A 22,856-nucleotide genomic window follows, 5' to 3' on the forward strand; every position below is an offset into this window, starting at 1 on the left:
ATTACTTCAGGCTATACAAATGATTAGTAGTTTTAATTTTTTTTTCAACTCATATATTTTTGGTGAAATAACTAGAGTAAAATTACAAAATTGGATCTAGAAAAAATTTCAAATAAGGGTCTATAGTGCTCTCATTTTCTCAAACAAGGGCCTGAAGTGGACCTTATTTCAAATAAGGGTATGAAGTGCCCTTTTTGTTTCAAAGAATGGCGTGATTTTCTCTTTTTTATTTTTATTTTCTTTTTCTTTTTTTCTCATTTCTATTTTTTTCCTTTGTTTCGCCTAGACCCTCACCTATTTTACCCTCTCTGACTCGGGGAGCCGATTTGATAAATGCACTTCAAAGAGAGGGCTTCTTGACGTATGCTATATGGTCGGGCAGTGGTCATCGTCTCTTCCAAAGATACAACCGGGAGGACTCCGTAAAATTCTTACAAGCGAAGAGAAAATTTCTATCCAAAAGAAAAGGGGAAATTTCAACGCCTCTTCTGGTTCCTTGGTCGACCCTCAACGACGATCGCACCCCCGCTCCAAATCTATTCGTCCTTGAGATCACACGACCCCAACATTGCCACAGCTGGGGTCCGGCGATCTCCCGGGCCCGTGGCAACGACCCAATGAGAGACTCGAGGCTCGTCGTCCTCATTGCCGATGGGGGTGATTGTCGATTTCCTTCTAGCTTTCTTGACTAAATGTCGCCCCTTGAGATTGTCGAGCACTTCCATGGAGAACTCGGCGACAAAGCCATTGATATTGTCTCTCTTGGCCTCGCCCTACCTAGAGGTGAGGCCGCCCTTAACGGCCACAAGGGATGTCTCGCCACGGCCGGCGAGGGCTGGGCAAGGGTCGCCAACCTCGACCAAAGAAGAAAAAAAAAGAGGAAAAAAAAGAAATCAAATAAGAAAATGATGCAAATACTCTTGTCGGTCCTTCTTAAAAATAAAGATGATATTTTAGGCTCTTATTTAAAATAAGATCCATTTTAAATTTTTATTTAAAAAAAAAAATAGACTCGGGCCCTTTTTTTAAATTTTAGGCTCTGGGTTGGGCTGGACCGACCCACCCAAGTAATCTTTTGTTTCTTTTTATGTTTAAGCCTCGTTCTTGAGTAATCAAAACGTCGTCGTTGGGGGCATCATCTTCTGTCTCGGTTGTCGGGTCTCCGAATTGAGAGAAAGCGAGAGAGAGGCCCTGTTTGGTTCAGCATTTGGCCAAGGGACTTTGAGAAAATGCAAATACCTTTGGGCTAAAGGCCTTTTTCAAAATGCAAGTAGTGTTTGGTAAAGTGTATTTTAAAAACACATTTAAAAAGCAACTTTGACGAAAATGTTGTTTGGTGAAAAAATGAACTTTGTAAAATATTTTTTCTTTTGAAAAAAAACGGCGGCGACCGCGACGGCGGTGGCGGCGGCGACCGGCGGCGGCGACGGCGGCCCGGCGGAGACCGGGCGGCGGCGGCGACCGGCGACCGGCGGAGACCGGCGGCGGCGGCGGGCGGCGGCGGCGCGGCGTCAGTGTTAGGCGGCGACGGCGGCGGCGGCGTCGGCGGAGAGACCGGCGGCGGTGGCGTCGGCGGCGACCGGCGTAGCGGTGGATCGGCGGCGGCGGTGGCGGCAAGCAAAGGTGAAAAAATTAAAATAATAAAAAATTAATTGCATTTCGCCAAAGTCCCTTAGCCCAAAGTACCTCTTGAGGTACTTTGGGCTAAGGGACTTTTGAGAGCATTTGAGATGCAATTGCATCTTCCCAAAGTGAGTCAAAAAATGAACCAAACACCATTTGCATTTGGCCAAGCGACTTCAGAGCCCCAATGCTCATTTGCAATGCTGAACCAAACAGGCCGAGAGACTCTGACGAGAAAGCTCTTCGACCTCGCTTCGCTTCGCCATGGTGATCTCCCTCCCTCTCTCTCTCTCTCTCTCTCTCTCCTGATGACTGCTCCAGTCGTCGAGCTTCTTCACTGAACCTCTCGCATTTCCTTTGTCCAGGATTATTTGAAGACGGCGATTCCTTCGCAGCTTATCTCGGAGAGAGGCTCCAATCTCGTCGTCATCAACCCTGGTACTCCCACCCCTCTCTTCAGCCGAATCGAATAGTAAGCGCCTCGCTCGACCCTAGCTTGAACGTGCTCGTTCCTTGCTTTCCAGGTTCTGCGAACATCAGAGTGGGCCTCGCTCAGCAGGACGCGCCTTTCACCGCCCCACATTGCATCGCCCGGTGCACCAGCCAGGTGCCCAAGCGAAACGTGCAAGATCAGGTCCGACCACGTTTCATGATTTCCTTTTTTACTGTTTGGTTTTTTGTGCGTGTCTGGTTTTGGCACTGCGGAATTGATGGTTTGTTGTTGCTTTGGAGTTTTTAGATGCTCAATTCTCAAGTTTCGAGGGCACAACACATGGAGCGAGAGAAGGCTTATGATATTGTTAGTTGACTTCTGTTGTTTGTTTTTAGTTGTGACGTGTGAAATGCCTCGACTGTTTTTGAATTTTTCTCAGAGTTAACATGTGGATTAGTGTACCCCAGATAGCATCATTGTTGAAAATTCCGTTCTTGGATGAGGAGGTCACGAACAGCAGCTCTTTCCAGCGCAAGGTATGGAGATTCCGCTCTTGGTTGAGCTGCTAGATCGCTTCTGCTTAATCTTCAAAATGATATGGCAGATTAAGTCCCAACTTAATCTTCAAAGATTCCGTTCCTGGTTGAACTTCACTGTTTTCACGGTCCAATTATCTTTTTGTTCTCTCATTTGAGTTGGCTACTCGAAGGTTCAGTATTTTAAGGCAATTCTCTCAACTTGTTCTCTGTTTTCTTCATGAGGTATTCAAGATAATGAACTGTTTTGGTCTTTACGAGCACATTGTCCTCTCTTTGATGGTTAGTGAAGGACTTGAAAGATTTTTAATGCCTTTATCTTGACAACTTAAAAATTTCTCCTCTTGTTCTGTGTAAATCTATACTGCATTGTCATCCAAGAGGAGACTGCAGAGTCATTGCATCCTTGGATCTAGTATATTCCCGAATTTAAGTACTGTCAGAGCTCAGTTCCTGCGCCCTGATAAATAAATAAAATTAAATCACCCAGCGCCGCCCAGAAAAAATGGAAGTCTGCCCAAACTAGGATGTCTATGTGTCTATGTAAGGATGTGTGTATGATTGTCCTTTGCTGCCTTTTTTGTGTATTGTTTTGCATTCTTCAGTTTCTAATTTCTTCATGATATTTGTTATTGGAGTTCATTTGTGATTGTGTCAGGCAAAGTGAAAGAAAAACTGACGTACCTGTTATACAGATGGGACGTGTTGACGCTTGTAATCCACAGAATGGTAGGAAAGATTCAGTCTTTTCTTGGACGGATGTGTATGAGAGGCAAAGTTCGACTCTGGTAGCAGGTCTATATAATAACTATTTTTTTCTATTCATTGGCTAATGGTTTTTCTGAGTTAATTGGCTTCACTATGGCTCAGACCTTTTACCTTTCTCTTCTTACTTATGTTATCTGCTTCTACTTATTGATATGTCATAGAATCAGAAACTGTGCTGTCAGATCATGGACGGCTTTGTCTATGCAAAGAAAAATGGCAACATAGTACTTATATTCCCTTATCTAAGATTTGATGTAGTATATACTTCTGTTAATTGAATATTCGTAACAATATAAGATTTTTAGCTTTTGTCTGGGCTGGAGCATGTTTCCAATATACTAGATGCCTAGGATAACGACACTCTACCACGAAACAGTGATCGTCTCTATGTCATTTTGGAACTAAGTAGAGAAACTGTGAGGTAGATATAAACTAAAAATTCCATATGATTGTTTTGTCTCTAAGTTGGAGTATCAGGGGTGTTAAGTAACATACCGTGAAATGGAAGCTGTCATCCAAAATGTAGATAGCTATTAGGATGGTGCACTCTGTCAATGTTTGGAACTTCTGACCGTCAACCTTCAATCATGTCTGAAGCTAATTTTAACGCAAATGCTTGTTCTGATTATTTCTCCAATGAGCATGCTATATAGTTCTGCCTCCTGTACAAAAGCTGCTGTAGCTGCTAATATTTTTGAGCAGAAGCATCCAGCTTCAATGCTCCTAGCCTGTAGCCAGTCTACTAAAATTGTTCTGTTGGCTGTATTGGTGCCTTGGTTTGTCTAAGGATGTATGGAGTTGATAAGGTAATGGGTTGTCTTTCATTATTGTCTTGTTTATTCAAGGATATGTGGAGTTGGCTTTCAGCTAGAGCAAAGGTCTTGGCATTTTGTAGATAGCGAAGCTTGCTAAATGACCTACAGAGTGAAAAGTGGAAGCATTCTTTTTTTTTTTTTTAACCATGCAACTATGTGTCACCTACATTTATTGTTGCCAAACTATGTACATTGTCAAGGTTGTTTTTTCATAGATGACTTGCGTAATGCAGTATAATTATTTTTCATGCTGATATTGAATCTGCAGAAAGTCTTTAGTTTGTGCTTTTGTATATGACTTGCACCTTTGCTTTGCAGATAGCTCAGAGGATAAAGAATTGCCTCATACTTCGTTGGACCAACATGAGGGAGTGGATATGGACTTAGGTGACCGTAAATACAAAATGTTCATTTGTGGTGAGGAAGCTCTGAAAATATCACCCACAGAGCCTTACTGCTTCTGCCGTCCCGTTCGAAGAGGTCATTTTAACATTTCGCAAGACTATCCTGCGCAGCAGGTTTGACACCCTAAATATTACGCGTTGAAAGAAGTTGCTGTCTGATTATTACTGAGTTCCACTCTTTCACTCCTTGGAGGTACACATTAAGTACATTGCTTAGTTAGATTCATTGGTATCTGTAGCCTCATCCGGAATCAGTTCTAACCATCCAGCAAAACACCTGTAATATAAAGTATTGCATGCATTTGCTATGTGATACGATAGTAGTATGGATATGGTGAAGTCGAAAAAGAATGATATGGTAAGATGTTGCTCATCCCTATAATTTTGCTTCACAGGTGTATGAGGATTTGCATACTATCTGGGACTGGATATTGGTGGAGAAATTGCATATACCCCAATCTGAAAGGAATATGTATTCTGCCATGCTTGTGTTGCCAGAGACATTTGACAATCGCGGTACTTATTTGCTTTGCTTTCATTATGTTCATTTGCTTGTATCCACGAAGATTTTACTATTGGTTTTTCCGCTTATGCATTTCATATGATCTCTGTGTTGTAAGTGGATGCATGAATATATGGTTGAGTATAAATAGAGAATTGGTATTATGGTTTCTTCCCATGCTTCTTCATTTTTTTCTTGCGGTTCATTGGCTGATTTTACTTTGGTTTATCTTTATGAATGGATTTCTTTTTCTATGATTGAGAAGTAGTACACCATTGCTGTAGCTGAAGATAGCTCCAAAAAAGGACCTTTAAGATCTTCAAGTAATGTACAATCATTAGGTTGAAAACGAGAAACTTAAATTTGCTGGGATTAATGCTTTTTTGCGGATTTTGTTGCATCTTGTTGAGCAATTGTTTGCCTTTTCTTAAGCTCTAACGCATGGAGCAGTAGTAAATTATAATGGTCTTTTTGCATCGGGAGTTTATACCTGGTGCAGTTTTTGTGTGTCTGAAATAGAACTTTGGATATAAGGTTGAGTCATATGTTTGATCTTATATCAACTTCTTCTCACCTTTTTTTTCAAGCACTCTATGATTCTTCAGATGGCGGTGTGTCAGATTCATATTGCAAGATGCAACAAAATCCCCAAAAAAAAGCATAATATAGGCTAAAATATCCACAAAAAAAGCATAATATAGGCTAACTGTCGAAGAGTTATGGAGGATTGCCACCCCTGTTAAAATGATTCTCAATAAAAACCTCTTCAAAAGTCGATGAATGAGTTTTGAAGTAAATGCCTCATTTGCCTCTCCTATAAGCTACTAACATATCTCTCTCTTTAATAATACTGCTGCAGGAATTGAATGGAATCCTTCAATCTCTTCTTCTCCTTGCTTTTGCTAACATGCATTCTTATCCATGCCCAGAGCTCATTCTTGACCGTGGCTGTTAGGATCTGATCCGGACTGTAAGATCTTATTTGAAACTTAAGTAGGACCTGAATTAGCTAGGATCTTTACATGGTTCTGATTGTAAGCTAAAAGTCATACGATCAACGCAATCCCACTCATCCCATCAGTCCAATCTTGACATACTTCAACCTTGAAAGATGTAATCCTAATATCTGTTTGATAGAATTATAGATTATTCTTGTGGAAGAGGTATATAAACTGTAAATTCGCACCATTTGGAGGATTATCGTCACACAATGTTTATAATTATTAAATTCGCACGACTATTCAAGATTTTTGTATTGTTGGTGTAATTTTAGAATCTTACGATCCACAACCTGATATTATGATTCGATCCCTTAGACACCTTCATCGTTCATAATTAGGATTCCGATCCAAACAACCTTGTTCTTACTATAGAAAGCTCAGCCAAGAAAGCACCAACAGTGCTAAAGCAGTGTTCCAGAAATGTCATGTCTTTGGGGTGTGTCTTAGTAGGTGATTTAACCATCTCCAGGGCATATTTACAAAGGAAACACCTAAACCAGAATTAAAGCCATTCTGCATGTTACTGATTGTCAAAATGCTATTGAAGACTGCCTTCTTGTATAGGGAAAGAGAGCTACTTTTGGAGGAACTTCCTTTACTAGATCCGCCTTCATGGGAAATCAACCTCCTCACTCAAATTTGTCTCAAATGACAGATTAGTGTATGGTTTGATCGAAAATACCTGCTAATAGACCAAGACCAAATGATCCTTATCTTCATTGCGATTCACACCCTCAAGATTGTAACGAAGAATGAAGAAATACCTCACCATCTCAATTCCCAATCTTAAGCGTTCCAAACGATATTCGATTTCCATCAGGTGTTGTAGTGACCAGTATACAAAAATCTCAAAATTGTGCTGGCTTGCTACAAGCCTTAAAAGAATCAGGCAATAACTGTTTAATGAGTGATTTTACACTTGAACCACCATGCCAGAAGGAGATAGAGAACTTTATACTCAATAGATTATGATGGATGAGCTATCCTTCTCTGATCAACTTCCAGTCTATAAGTGCTCCTGCTCCCTTCAATCATCCATGCTATGCAAGAATTTCTGTTAAGTAGTTCATTAGGGTTGAGAATGTGATTTAGCTTAAGTAGTTAAAGAGTTCTGCATTATCCCATTTATTGGGGTGAAATTCTGTAAGCTTAGACATGTTGCTGATGGAAGAGGTATTTACCTAGATTCTTCAGTGGATTCTTTGTCCTTAGTTATATGCGTTTCCAACCAGCTTGCATTGTTTTCTTGTAAGTTTAGCTTTTTGTATTGAATACATGTATCCAGAATCTAGAGAATGGGTTCTTGGTTGTTTTTCTGTTTTTCTTTGCCGGGGAATCTAGCAGATTCCAAATTGAATTTTCTGATTTCTCTGGTTTTAAGCAGAAATTAAGGAAGTGCTATCTATAGTGTTGCGGGACTTGCAATTCAGCTCAGCTGTGGTACACCAGGTTGGGAACCTTTCTTCCTTCCGATGACTTGCAGAAATTTATTCCCATTTATAGCTGTGAAAGATAATTCAACATCAACATCACCTTTATCCCAAACTAGTTGGGGTCGGCGGTCGATGAACCCAAAAATAAATAAAATAAAAGCAAGACCGATTGAGGAAAAAGAAATAATTATATCAAAATAAAAATATATAAATAGTATGTGCTCTTAGCATGTTTCACTGTTCCGATGACAATTCCCCACTATCATAAAATTGTTATAATTTTTATGGACGTGCATGTTTTCTAACTGCGTCACCAGATTATTTACAGCTGGTTTACTTTGCATGGCACTAAATTTTTCCAAACGCTTGCTTTTTTCTCTTCTGCACTCTTCATGCTCCAAATTGTGTATTGAGTCTCATGATGTGATCAGCGTCCTGGACAAATAATTAGGTATCCTATACATTCCCGCTGTTTTCTCCATTAGTAGAGTATAGTTATTATATTGACCTAAACTGATTTCTCAGGAAGGTCTTGCTGCAGCTTTTGGGAACGGTTTGTCAACTGCATGCATTGTAAATATTGGAGCTCAGGTGACATCAGTCATATGCATTGAGGTACTTGTGGTTCTTTTACTTTTTACCTCCATTGGAGTATAAGTCTTCCTTTTGGTAATACAGATCAAATTCACCAGTAATTTCAACATAGATTGACCTTAGATATAACATCCTTTCATAAATCGAAGGAAAAGAAAAATGAGCTATCCTCGTTTGTGTTTGTGCGTGGCCCGTGCCCAGAATAATTATTTGTGAAATCCATATTGCCCGGTAATTATGATGAAAGAGAGTGCATTTTCCACTTCCAACATCATTCTTGACTTGTTATCACCAATACCAGCAGTGAAATTGTTGCTCCTGCCTCCATGCTTATTTACCTCTTTGTTAGAAATTTCTTGTTCCACCATCTCTCATTTTGTTAATGATAGTGTCACCTCCAAATTAATGGATGAAAACTGAATCACAATGACTGAGAAATTCTGTTTAGGTTTGTATTGTGCCTATGGCACTCTCTTTTTCTAGACCTTTAATGCTGCGTTTCATATGTCTGATTAACATTCTTCTGGTAAACAAATGACCCTCATGGGTGCCAATATTCTTTGAACAAAATGAAACAAATTAAATTTTTACGCATTCTGCCTGGACTTTATATCTACTGATGACTTTAAAAACTGCGATATATTATCTTCCACTCATTTAATGAAGAAATTTTTTAAATGTCAGGATTGAGTGGCTCTACCTACCTCTGAGAAGACATTACCATTTGGTGGAGAGGTGCTGCTTAATATTTGTCATTGTTCTGGGCTTACTGCAGTATATCTGGATTAGCCTAGCTACCATCATATGCAGAATGTTTAAAGTTGATTTGCCTCACCACCTTACATACATTTGCTTGTAGTATGTGAGGTCTGGCTATAATTATTTGGCTTCACTCTAGATATAGAGAGCTTTTGAAAAAAAAAATTATACTTTTATCTTGAGATAACTTAATTCAGCATGCAGGTTTTTATCATTTATCCCATATGTCTAGTTTCTTGCTTCATTGGACTTGAAACTATTTCTTGAACATCAATGATTATGATATTGATGAGTAATGTGGTTTCAGGTTTATCCAGATGCCTCTTATGGACCCAGAGACATCATCAAACTTGGCCTCAAGTTCACACAGACATGTTGACCAAGCCTATAGACTTGTTGATGCTAAATGAACTGAAAGAATCCTACTGTTACATCCAAGTGAGTCTGATTTGAGAATTAAGATTCAGTGTTCATAAAATTCTTATGCTCGTGAGCACTAAAAACTTACAACTATGCTCCAGTTATAATGGTAGAAACCCCATGTGAGATTGGGCATTTATTCAGTTTACGAACCATATATGTGTATCGCTCTATGTGCAGAAACATGTGTTGCATACTCTCTTTCAGACAAACTAAATTTTGTGCTTACAGGAGGGGGAGGTTGATGCTGTAGCAGTTGTTCAGTCATATGAGGATGGGATGCCAGCTGCGTCTCATAGGACGAGGCTTACTGCTCTCAATGTATATTTCCCAAAATGAAATCTCATCTCTATATTACTTTGCTTATTAGATGTTTAGCTGTTTAGAGATGGACTAATGGTTCTTTCCTCTTTAGGTACCTCCTATGGGTTTGTTTTATCCGACGCTTTTGGTTCCAGAAGTATATCCTCCACCGCCTCGTTCTTGGTGAGTGAGATTGTTATGTTCAAAAAACTGTTCAGGGCAAGTTTAATCATGATCAACCTTCTCTACCGCGGTGATTGTTTTACCAGGTTTAATGATTACAAGGATATGCTAGAAGAAACCTGGCATTTTGATTATCCCAGACGACCGGACATGGCGGATAGTCTCTATCCTGGTTTTAACATTGGATTGCCAATGTGGGACAGCTATCCGATATTTCAAACAAAACCTAAGAAGGAAGAGAATGTTGGCCTTGCTGAAGCAATCACAAGTAGTATTCTTTCAACTGGTAGGTCCTTACCAATTTCTTGAACTCTGCTTGCAGAATGTCATGTCTTATGAAAATTATTACTTTTATATTGCTTTGACGGGGCGTATCGATCTCAAGAGAAAACTGTTCTGTAGCATACAACTGGTGAGTCTTGTGCACACAGTGAGATGTCCTTTGAATTACTCCATATATTGACTAGGAAAAATGACTCAATCTCGTGATTTAGATCGGCGGAGTAGCTCTGACTGAGGGTCTCATTCCTGCTGTGGAAGATAGGTTAGTTCTACTTATACTTTAAACATTTGCAGAATCGTGGCTTTGTGAGTATTCTGGCGCAGTGACAGGATTTCATGTTTGACTCTGTATAAACGGGTGTAAAGAGCCTTGTCAATGCTGAAAGAAAATCAATGAATTTGTTTACCGAAATCTGCTGGAGTAATCCCTCCTTAAATCAAGATATTGGCCTCTTTTCTGGCAAATGTTTAGAGAAGGATCACATTAATATAGACCATGAGCTATTTACATGTATATTTCGAACTTTTGAGTCCATGATATTCAAAACCCTAAGTTATTCTTCTATGTTAATAGCTTTTATACTGTTGATTGCTTATCCTGTATTTGAGCGCCCTTGTGGTTTTGACGGCTATTTTGTATATGGCTTTAGTTTTGTGGGCTCTTTTTGAAAATGGGTTTGCACCCCCTTGGTGCCCTACAGTTGAACTTTTCTATCTATCAAGCAACCATCCTCTTAGGATTTGCAATGTCAGCTCCTGTTTATTTACATCCCATCCCATCCCAACCCACGAACAAACAACACACAACCCCCGCACCCCAACCAACCAACCAACAACACCCCCCACCCCCCTCCCCCCACCCCACCCCTCCCCAAAAAAAAAAAAAAAAAAACCAAACAAGGGAAGAAAAAACAGAGAATGGTGTTTTCTTTTGTTTTCTATGGTCTCTTCCATTTAAATAGGAGGATTTTTGTTTGGAGGACTTAAAAGTCCAAATGTTGGGTCAATAATAATGTGTCTCGGTGCCCATCATGGACTCTGGTGTCATTGTCCAGTATTTTTTTTTTTTTTCCAAAGAACATTTCCAATAGAAATTCCGAAGCCTAAATTGGTTCTCATTACTAATTGATTCTGTTGTTGCAGAGTATTGCATGCAATTCCTTCAAAAGAAGCAATTGATACGGTCGAGGTCAGTACACTCTTTCGTTGCCTTGTCGCTGTCATGTTAAGTACTTCTTTGCTATATGTAGTTGTCGACTAGTCGTGGGTCATGCAGCTTATTTTCATATTATTGGCAACCACATGATAAGCGGCATAAATTAGCACGATGTTTACATGTTAAATAGGTCGATTTGTGGATTTTTTTATTGCTGGAACAAAGGACTACATTCTATCTATGCTCCTCAGTTGTAGTTATCCAAATTTCTTGAAACACGTCTTATTCAAAGGGTATAGAGGCTTGGGTTTTTCTGGGCATATCATTTGTATCTCATGACTTGAGTTTGTCACCATTCCATGTCGTATGCTTTGAAGATTTCGTCATAAAGGTTAACGAGATGTGCAGTATTCTTAAGCTAGACTTACCAACAATGCATGTGAGGTGAAAATTCCAATAGGACTAAATTTGTGCACTTTTGGATTGAGCAAACTGAGTTGTTGTCTTAAACAGGTTTTGCAATCAAGAACGCACCCTACTTTTGTGTCATGGAAAGGTGGAGCAGTAAGATAAGCATTGTCTCATAACATCTTCTCACTATTTTTTGCTGTAAGAAGATGAATTTTGACTAAGACTCTAACTGGCGAGTTGAACATGACTCATTTCCTTTCCTGCCTGATGGAGACTGGGAGCTGTTTTGTATAAGAAATTCTGTTGGTTTTAAATCAAAATATGCAGAACACATTCGCCAACATCCCCTTTTACTCGGCCAATAATTATGGGGGTAAAGGCAAACATTGCATTTTCCAAAAGTACGCGCCTTGTTTAAATACAGCATCTTGAAGACAAAGAAAAGCTTCTTCAAAGAGAGACATACCATGTTTCCATGGTAGTCAAACTCGTCACATAACATTGATGATATCCCCAAGTTAGACCTTGTCACGGTCTTTTGAATAGTGGATTTGAACACTGGCTAACTTAAATATATTCGAATATTCGTGTCCATCATTCGAACTTGCAACTTCTTAGTGATGAGCTTACTTGTTTAATTTAAGTTGTAGCCTTTCTTAACTTGGTTGGTTCTCAGGCTATTAATTTGAAGTGCAACCTGAAAATTTTTGAGTCAAAATCTGATATCTCTTAATATTGAAAGACTATTGCTGGGAGTATTCTGATAGATTAAATATTCCTCTTACTGTGGCATGCTTTGTTCTCAACAGATTTTAGGAATTCTTGATATTGGCCGAGATGCTTGGATACATCGAATGGACTGGATTCACAATGGAGTCCATGTTGGTATCGGCAGAAAGTACAAGGACTCTTATTATGTCCAAGCACAAGCAACATGTTACATTAACTCTTGAAAGGTAAAACAATTGGGGCTCATAGCTACTCCCATTAAACTGGTCAGCGGAGATGCTCTTATTACGACTTTCGGGATAGTCTATGTTACTATTTCACTACTGCATGTTCGAAACTCCATTTGAGGACATTGATTGCTGATCTCGATGGGTCTAAATACACTTGTGTCTACCAGGCAGGACCAGATGTTGAAGTTTTAAATCGTCTTCACTTGTGCAGCAGTTGCAGCAGGTGGTTTCCCCTTCTAAGCGTTCTGTGGGGCAAGGTTGCAAGCCTGTTAAGAATTGCAATTGTCCGGTGTCCCATCCGAACGATTGCATAACTGCGGGGTGGTTATAACTGTTGCATTTCTTTCCTTCGTTCTGATCAGAGTTTGCACATCCTAATTAATATGGCTTCTTGTTGATAGTTGAAGTGGATCCGAAGTCGGCTGGTTTTTGTGGACAAAGAAAGCGAGTGCTTCTTCTATGGCAATATCAGGCGGCTGGAAGGGTACTTGGTGATACTGATAGCTTGCATTCCTCCCCTACTTCTTTTGCCGCAAAATATGTTGAAATCGTCCCCTCCCTGCATAATATCAAGTTTCTTTTCCCGCAAAATATGTTTTCTTCACTTAGAATAAATCAAAACGAACTACTAATCCGAGTTAATTTCCATGCAAAACCATGCTGGCCTTTCATGTATCGAAACGAACGGAATCGGTTTTTCCAGATTTTCCTTCTATTTGGTTTGCGCGGTTGAATCAAAGGACGGTTTTGCACCCTTCAAGGTCTTGTTACCGGTACTAACATATCACGTAGCATGGTGCACAATCGCCTATCAAAAGGCCCCGTTGATGTTCATCGGGCTGAACCTCTTGTTTTCGTGTGCTGCAATCACCTATCAAAGGAACCCGTTGATGTTGGTCCGGCTCAATTCTTTCTTTCGTGTACTGCACTTAACTTATTTTTGCTTCGAATTCTATGGAATGAATTTATTACACTTCGAATCACCACGATTTCTTCAACTTCTAGTGCTTTTCGAACTCTTACATTTAGAACTTTTTGGACATTTAGTAAGTCAAGACTTTACTTATCTTTTTCAACATAAAATCGACTTTTGAACAACTTTTTTTCTTCATTATCTTTTTCTTTTCTATTTCTCTCGCCACGTGCAAAACGTGCGATTTCATGCTAATACAAAACACGAAGACACCAAAGCAAGTCCCAGTAGATAGATACTCCTATTTTCACAAAAAGAAGCTCTATAAATAAACACCCTTTCTTTCCTCATTTTTCCTTTTGCACCCCCCTGCCTTCGCTTTTCGCGCCATCTTTTTTCCTTTTTTTTTTAAATTTTACCAACATATTACGAGCCAAAAATCCTGCAGCCGAAAATCCTGTCCTCTGCCACTGTTCAAGAAGAACATCAAGAGCGTGTCTTGTTGCCTATGAAAGCGCAAGGAGAAAAATAAAGACAGCATATCAAACTGAGGAGCCTTGCCAGAGAGAAATTTGCTCTTAGTGTAGTTTCATCTTTAATAGGAAATGCATTTGCTGAGAAATGTTTTCTCCGACAAGTATATAAAAGATTGATCAAGGCATACACTACATTATATCAACAAGTTTTGCTCGATTGAAGTTGCTGAGAATCTCACATGAAAAAAAGGCTCCTCATTGGTTGGACGCCTCCACCTTTTCTAACAATATTTTGTTCTTAACCCTAGAGCAAGGTGCCTTTGTGTTTTCCATTATGCTCCACAAGATACTGATAGGGCCAAATGTTTTTTCACACCAACTATTTATTACTGTCCGCCAATTCATAACAGGAATGGACTATCGGATAAGAGACTACCTCTACCAGAAACCAGGTTTAAACTATTTGTGTAGATGTGGCCATTTTGTGAAAAAAATGTGCCCAAGAAGCAGGTTTTTACATCTTAAGGGTGCGCATCGTAACACTTCTGAAAGTGGATTTCCGCTCCGGATGTGCTCCAAAAGGCAATACAATGCTCACAATTCATTTTTGTACCAAAATAAGTATACCAAAGTCTAGCTAACATATGGCCTAAGGAAACAATGTTAGGAACTTCACGAAAGCTGATAAAGACCATAATAGCACAATGGTAGATGAAATTCGTAAAACACTGTGCATAATAAAGCCACATTATTGCTAGTGTTAATCCATTTACAGCCTAATAATGCATGGAAACTTCCACTTATTAACAGATTTGTTGTGATAATCCTTTTACCATCTATTGAAGGAATAATCATGGGAGACATAAAATGATCAACAATAACTATGAGTGGATAATTCGAGGGTATCAATTCAGAGCAACAACAAAGTGCTGTTGGCCAAATTTATACAAGGCTGTGGAGAAGCAATGATAAACCATACATTTCGTGTGTCATTAGTCCGGTTTCTTCCCGCCACAATGACATGCCCATTCTCAACAATCTCACAACTGCTCGGTGGTACAATCTGAAATCATTCACTAATTAAGACTGATTTGTTCTCAAATGCACGTGGTTATCGAAGATCTGTTTTCTACCCAACTGGAACTTCAAGACTGTCCAAAGCAAGCTTTGCCTTATGTAAGAATAGCATATAGGTTTCGTTACTCCTTAGGAGAAAAAAAAATATGACTATAAGAGTTAGAAATTCTCAAGCAATTCAAGCAGAAATCTTCATCAAGTGTCCAGCAGTAGAAATATTCAGTATCGGTATGCAGCTACTAATGGGATGAATGCATGTCTCACAGCTATATAATCGGGATCCCGCTGGTCCCGTATAATATACTGGTCACAAACTTCTGAAAAATCAGTATTACAACATACTCGTCATGTAATTCAGATGCAAATCTTACTTAACTGTTAAACTGATATGGCTCTAACCACACTAAAGCAAAAACAGCAACTAATTTGAGAAACTACATGTGCTCATTTCAGTGTGTCCTATCATTGGTACCTCAGAAGCTTATTTTTCATTAAATAGGTTTCACTCAAACATCCAAGAAGCTTCCAGGAGTTAAGCTTCTTGGCATTTTCCTTCATAAAGGCTATGGCACATAAGGATTAAAAGAGAACCCTAGAATGTTGCAAAGGCGTCAGAAATCAGAATCGACAATCAGCTTCTTGCGCTTTTGTCTCTATTCCACTGAATAACTTAAGAAAACTCCGTGTATGTCGGGTGATTCTTTTCGTTTTCATATCCACAGTCTACAGGGCGAAAATAAAAAAACCACTTAACCAGTTATCCATGGGCATAACAGATGTTCATATTACTCTCTAGCTCAGAGTAAATTTGGTTTTCAATTATCCCTAGTTGCCAAATCCGAAAAGTGGTAAAAGCACTCGACTGTCAAACAACCTTTCCTGGTGGCTTGCCGTCTCGCTTCTTCACTCCCCTATGGTTTTGCCGGCTGGTTGTCCGCTGCAATTCGTGGTTTCGCATAAGGGAGTTCCCGATCTATACCACGCGGATTGGCTCAGTTTTTCGCCTGAGAAGGGGACTGAACCAACCCATGTACACCCCCTCCCCATTTTGTTTCACTCTCCCTCCCTTGTTTGTCCTTTGAACGTAGAATTCACCGACTTCTCTCAATAAATTGCCACTTCTAGCAATGGCTGCCGACTTTTCGGCTTGTAAAGTCATTACCAATGAGTTCACTACCAAGCATCCACAGACAACTTACGAAAGAAACACTTAGTCAAAGTCCCTCGAACAAATGCGGCGATACATTTTTCAAGTTTCCGCGCAGTCATAACACCGTACGAATCGAATTTCAAAATCCATCTTGAGCATTACATCAACTAATACAATTCGGATGTGCCAGGCGTTACCTGATGTACAGCAAGCCGCATGATGCCCAGAACCACAAAGGAGAGTATCCTTCACCCAAAGCCCGTCATCAATTTCCATGGTTTCAGTCAGCAGTTGTAGTCGGTCGCCATTGGCTAGCTAGGAAGACTGTTTTAGGAAGATGGACCTTCTTCTGTTCATTACATTCGTCGGAGATCGGCAGCGTCTGATGGAAGATGAGCAGTCGCGATGCTGAAACTAGAGTCGGTGGAGTTCAAAGTTCGCCTACGGCGGAGACGAGGATTTAAAAATAAAGAATGAAAAATAAAGTAATATACTTGGGGGCAATATCTAAAGAAAGACAGTGGAGAGAGAGAAATAAAGAAAAGAGATAAAGAGAAGAAAACAGGGAGAACAGGAAAAAAGAAGGAATTGGAATCAAGATCAGCCGAATTTTACTGACCTAGGAATTGCTTCTATTAGAAGTCCACGTAGTCCTAGTTCGCAAGCCTCGAGGGGGGATCTCTTCGATATTATTTGACTGTGTTTCTCGGCGGCCATTTCACAATCTCGCAAGTCCTTCTGCCGATCTGCTTCGCTCGAACTATCTTCGTGCATAAGTGAACTTGTGGCTACAGAATCTGTTGATTCACAATCAACCTCGTAGAATAAAGCTAGATCAATCAGTTGATTGTCTCGAAGCTCAGCATCATCCCCTAGATGCTTGCATATTATTCGGGATCCCAACTTTCTCATATTTTTACTCACTATTGTAACCCCAAACTCTGCATAATTTCCATCAATTTCACAAAAATCGACTTCTCCCCACAGCCTAGTTGGTCTGTAATAGTCAAGGAAGACATGCTCCGAATCCAACGAATGGGAACCCCCTATTGAATTGACTATCCACATTTCACCATTAACATGTGTAGAAATCAAATACACGGGTCCCTTTCCCTGTTCATCAGGACTCAAAACGAAACATAGAACCATTCCAAGAATCTTGTCGTATATGTCCTGCGAAGCCATGAAAGATACGAAGCGCTCTTCATTAGGAAGGATCCACTGTGGCATCTCTCCTCCGGGGAGAAGACTTCCGCAACAAGACCATTTCTGTCGCATAGATAGACTGGTAGTAAGTATCCAAGTCAATATTAGTTCCCAAATGATAACATCCATTGATGCTTGCTTGCATTAATGCACGAGTCTTATGCGACAGAAAACATTCCACAAAAGTACGGGAGCCACCTAGGTTACATTATATGTATATGCATATGCATATGTATGCAGAGCTAGGAAAAATTGTCAAAAAAGTTGTGAATATATTGCCCTATTATTAATACAGTCCTAAACTTTTTAACTTTATCAATTCAGTTCTAACCATTTTCTACCAGTATAATAGGCAAGCACATAATGGACCCAACATATACTCCACGCCAATATGGATGTGTTTGTGTGTGTGCGTGTGTGTGTGTGAGAGAGTGAGAGAGAGAGCGAGAGAGACTAACCCGGCCCCCGGCCCGATGAGTAAATCGGATCCGCCAAATCTCTACGGACAAAATGATCAATTAAGGTTAAATCTTCATTTCTTTGTAGAGATTCGTAATTGTCCGCAAATAGATAATTCAAAAATGGGGGAAGCTCGGGAAACTCTTGTAATTGATGGTTGTTTTCAATTCTCAAAAGAGACAAACCACCACACGCACAAATGGATGTAGGAAGCATGGTAATATTGTTCTCCGTCAAAAACAATTCACGCAAGACGGGAAAGCAAGAAAGATTCTCAAGAAAGTCAACTTCGGACAGATTACACCCCGTAAGGTCTAACCAGTGTAAACTTGAAAGTCCGGTCTTCATGCATGGATCAACTGAATCCTCGTACATTGGAAACCCAACTAAATTTGTGCAATAGGTAACTTGCAGGTCTTCAAGGTTTTGTAACTTATAAATCGAAGATGAAAGACGTTCCAGCCTCTTGCACTTTTTTATATATATTCCCTTCAATGAGACAAGATTTTCTATTAATGCAAGAAGTTCTTTAATAGCGGTTCCTCCTAACCGAAGACTTTCCAGGCATTCGAGTCTATGTGGAATATCAGGGAACCTTGCAAATTTTTTGCATTTTTTAATATTGAGCTCTCGCAGATTTTTTGACTTGAGTGCATCTGGAAAAACACTGAGTTCAGGGCACTTCCTTAAATTCAAAACCTGCAACTGGTCATGATCTGCGATGGACGGGTGGGCTTCTACCAAGTCTTTGCAATCACTGATATTTAATTCCTCGAGATTTGGAGTACACCGGAAGTTGGGCAGGCAAACCAGCGACTCGCAATTACCGAAATTAACGTGCTTCAAAAATTGGAAGTCCTGCAAAAACAAGGAAACGAGCTTTGGTAAACATTCTGAAAGTTAAAAAATGGGTGTTCGTATGATGATGTTGCTTCCTTACATTTGAACCGGGTGATTCCCCTTAATGATCTTTTCAAGAAATTATAATACGTAATATTGATCATTAATAATATCATAGTTTATTTCTGAGCACATTTCTTGACCTATTATTTAACTTTTCATTCAAAGTTACTAAACACATAGAAATATAACCAATAATTATACATACATATGTATTTATATATATATATATACATATATATACTAGCAAATCATTTTGCATTTTAGATATTATTTGAAAGAATGGGATAATATATAGACACACAATATTAAAAAGTTCACGAATAAAATTGGGTCAGCCGTTATTAAAAAATTAGAGTGAGTATCATTAAAAATCCCAAAGCAGCACGCACTTTTACCCCTTACTAATTTTTATCTTACAAAAAACCTAAGTTGACAAGATTATGACATATTTAATCTAAACTGATTTTCATCTAAAAGAAAATCCCAAGCCGGTACTCCTCACCCAAGTTTACCCTCTATTAGCATATGAAAATTAGTTCGGGATAAAATTGTGCTACGCGTCATGCATGTGGCAATCCCAAAGTCCAAGTGAAGTGTCACGTGGCGAGTATGCTTATGTGGACCATGAGACAAAACCAACAACCATGCCACGTGTTATGCCATGTGAAAATCATAGAAGCGCAGTAAAATGCCACATGCGAGTGACGATGTGAGTCACATATCATAATGATGCCTTGTGTCAAGCCATGTGACAATTATAAAAGCAAAATGAAGTGTCAAATAGTAAGCACACGAGTGAACACTTCGTTGGATTTCAGCGCTAACCATATATAATAGATGAAGGTCAAGAATACATGTTCTGTCACGATGAAATTTCCCGAAAATCAACAAAATTTCAAATTTATTGAAGTTCTTCAAATACAATGAACCAACTTTGAAAAACATTCGGACAAAAATATAAATTTAATATATTGAATTCAAAAGGGCCGATATAGGTAAATGCTCACCTTAAATTGATTTGGCACTACTGTGACCCTACAATTGCTCATAGCAAATCCCACTAATTTCTTTCGGCCAGAGGAAAATTCTGGAATTCCGGGACCACATCCATCCCATTCAAACCATCTCAGGTCATTATGAAGATAGGTAGGATCTTGAGAACCATGCACATTGCGCAAAATTAGAAGTCTCAATCTTCTCATTTTTGTAAAAGTATCGGGACCGATAAATATTTCTGTCGGCTCGGGTGACTCCAACACAATGGCTCTTACCACATGACTTCCCCGTATACAAGACTATTTAGGTTACGCATGTTCAGTGGCTAGAGTAAAAACTATAAGGAGCATAATTTTGATCGTATTTGCAAGTCTTACCATGTCACTAGACACAACTTCAATAGCGTCATCACAAAACCATAGCCTGCTGCGTCTCCCGGGATCGGCGCTTTCTTGGATCACAATATCCATACCCATCAATTGAATCAAGCCGTGCATTTCTACTATATTTTTGGACTCAATGCTTATCAAGGACCTCTCGGTGAGAATTTGTAATCCTATTACCACCTTAAAATCACAACTGTCAAGAGCGTTCAGTATATACTTAGTTTCGCGCCCCTTAAAGAAACAGGCAATGTGAAGAAAAATCTCTTTCTCATTTGTCTCTAGTCCATCATAACTTATTTTAAGCACATCATTGATGTCTTTCTTAGGAGACATAGAAACTTTATCCAGTGCACTTTCCCATACATCTTCTCTTCTACCACGTAAGAAGGAACCTAGCACCTCAAGTGCTAAAGGAAGACCTTTAGCATGATTCAGAACACCATCCACTAGATCTGTCCTAATTTCAAATTTTTGGTGTGTCGGAAAAGCATGCTTACTAAGTAGCTCATGAGCTGCATCCTTATCCAGTTCTTTAACTTCATAAACATGATCCAGATCTATCCCGTGACTAGTCAATACATGCCTATCTCTTGTAGTGACGATGATCCTGCTTCCATTACCAAACCACTTGCATTCTCCTGCTAAAGCATTTAACTGGCGCAAGTCATCCACATCATCAAAGATAAGGAGAACTTTTTTGCGACAAAGTCTCTCTTGTATTTGATTAATACCTCTATCAACACTGGACACTACTAATCTTTCTTTGAGTTTTAACACCTCAAATAGCAAGTTTTCTTGCAAAGTAGCCAAATCTTTGCAGTTTTTTGAAACTTCTCGAACATTCCGCAGAAAACATGAACCCTCAAATTGCTTGAAAATTTTATTATAAACGGATTTGGCTAAAGTCGTCTTTCCTATGCCTCCTTTTCCCCATAATCCCATCATGAGAACATCATCATCAGACTGAAGGTTTAACATCGATTCCAACTTAGCAACTTGGGAATCTATCCTCACCGTATACTTAGCAACATGCAAAGGTGCTCGGTTTACGTGAGCGGAGATTTCCATCACAATTCTTTGTATAAACTCTGACTCATTTCTGAAAAAAAAAAAAACGAAAAAGAAGTTGTGGCATCATTTTAGTAATCTAAATAAGCAAATAGCAAGCAATTACTAGCCAACAATGACCAAGTAGTGCATCACATTTTCACATCACCACAGCCAAAACAAAATATATTCCCACCAAATCGAATTACTAACTAACTTTAGAGATTGTCAATCTTAATTAGATTGACTTATCAACTTGTTTTGCGTTATGTCACTAACCAATTTTGGATTGCCAAGCTTATTTTTCTTTAATTTATCACCTATTCTTCTCTCTTGCTAAATTTTATTTTTCTTTCTTAACTAAGTCTCAAATTTACCAACTCTTATATGAAATTACTAACTTTAACTAAATCCATTTAAGATTTCAAGATTCTCGAGATGAAGTATCTATGTGGACACTTACAATCATGTGTGTAGATTAATTCATTTATTTTAAAAAACAATCTCTATAGTTACTTGTAATAATTATCTTCTTACACAAAATATGGACTCCACTCCACTTACTCATCTTTCAGATGCCACCCGGACAAGCTAGTAGCATCGAAAAGAGCTTTCTTCCATCTCTTCACTTCCTCCGAATCCTTCCCGATCTTGGACTCGTGCTCAAGCATAGCTTTTTTGTAATTGTCTCTTGGTGTTCTCACTTCTTTGGGTTCCACTTTGTAAAATACTGGAAAGACTATGAGGTCTCTTTCTTCCTTGCAGTTCATGATTTTTGCCACCTCTTCCAAACACCACCGTGAGAAAGCGTAATCCTCAGAGAAAATGATGATTGCGATCTGCGATTCCTCGATCGCCTTCATAAGTGCCGGCGCTATTTGCTCTCCTTTTCTGAGCTCCTCACTATCAACATAAGTGAAGATTCCTTCTCGGTTAAGAGAGTCATAGAGATGACTGAGGAAGTTGTTCCGAACGTCTTCGCCTCTAAAGCTCAAAAACACATGATAAGAAGCCATTAGATGATGGAGTTCGACAATCAGGAACGAGTTTGTTCGCTGTTCGATCTTCGCGTTGATATGTTCTTATACTAGAGGACACTCAGGACAGAGCTGCATGACTTTTTTAGGTCAGGGTCAACAGAAGTTAAATATTAATTTTTGGAAAATGATGGTGGTTGTGGATGGATCAAGACATCACATGGGCGTGAACACATGGGACTTTTTTTTACTGAAGACCGTACATCATGGGGTTGTTTCGATTGGCTTATTGACACAAGTTTCTTTGTTTTCTAAAATGTTTTGATAACACATCTAAGCGAGATAATTGTGGCAGATGTCTCTCGTTGCCCCATTTATTGCGGAAAAAAAATGGTAAAGTGTTTGGATCTTAGCATTTGCTACGACCCAAGTGCCAAGAAATTGTTGAGCTCTTTCGTTAGTTCAAGAAAATTATCCAGTTGTCTCCCAAAGACGCGGTTGACGTGATCTGCTTTTCCGTTTTCTGTTCTTCCTTGGGGATAGAAGCAGATGAAGTCAACATCCAAGGAGGACTTGCAATGGAAACTGCAAGCAAATGTCCATTGCGTCTTCAGTGGATTACGGAAAGAGAGCAGAACCAGCGTAGGCATAACGCATAAGCCCAAATGGCCGACAAAAGCAGTG

The 22,856-nt window shown here is 39.4% G+C and overlaps 1 protein-coding gene and 1 pseudogene across 1 annotated transcript; one reads left to right on the forward strand and one right to left on the reverse strand.

Moving 5' to 3' along the window:
- Nucleotides 1–1,839: 1,839 nt before the first annotated feature.
- On the forward strand, nucleotides 1,840–12,853 carry LOC125316602 (annotated as a pseudogene).
- A 3,945-nt stretch (nucleotides 12,854–16,798) lies between these two features.
- Nucleotides 16,799–22,211, reverse strand: LOC115730326 (TMV resistance protein N-like). Its single transcript, XM_048277571.1, has 4 exons — nucleotides 21,760–22,211; nucleotides 20,140–21,247; nucleotides 18,563–18,721; nucleotides 16,799–17,467 (listed from the first exon to the last, which is right to left on the reverse strand). The coding sequence occupies exons 1-4, from the start codon at nucleotides 22,209–22,211 to the stop codon at nucleotides 16,799–16,801; spliced, it is 2,388 nt and encodes a 795-aa protein (XP_048133528.1).
- Nucleotides 22,212–22,856: the final 645 nt, after the last annotated feature.

The sequence above is a fragment of the Rhodamnia argentea genome, chromosome 1 (assembly GCF_020921035.1).
Source record: "Rhodamnia argentea isolate NSW1041297 chromosome 1, ASM2092103v1, whole genome shotgun sequence".
Classification (NCBI taxonomy): Eukaryota; Viridiplantae; Streptophyta; class Magnoliopsida; order Myrtales; family Myrtaceae; genus Rhodamnia; species Rhodamnia argentea.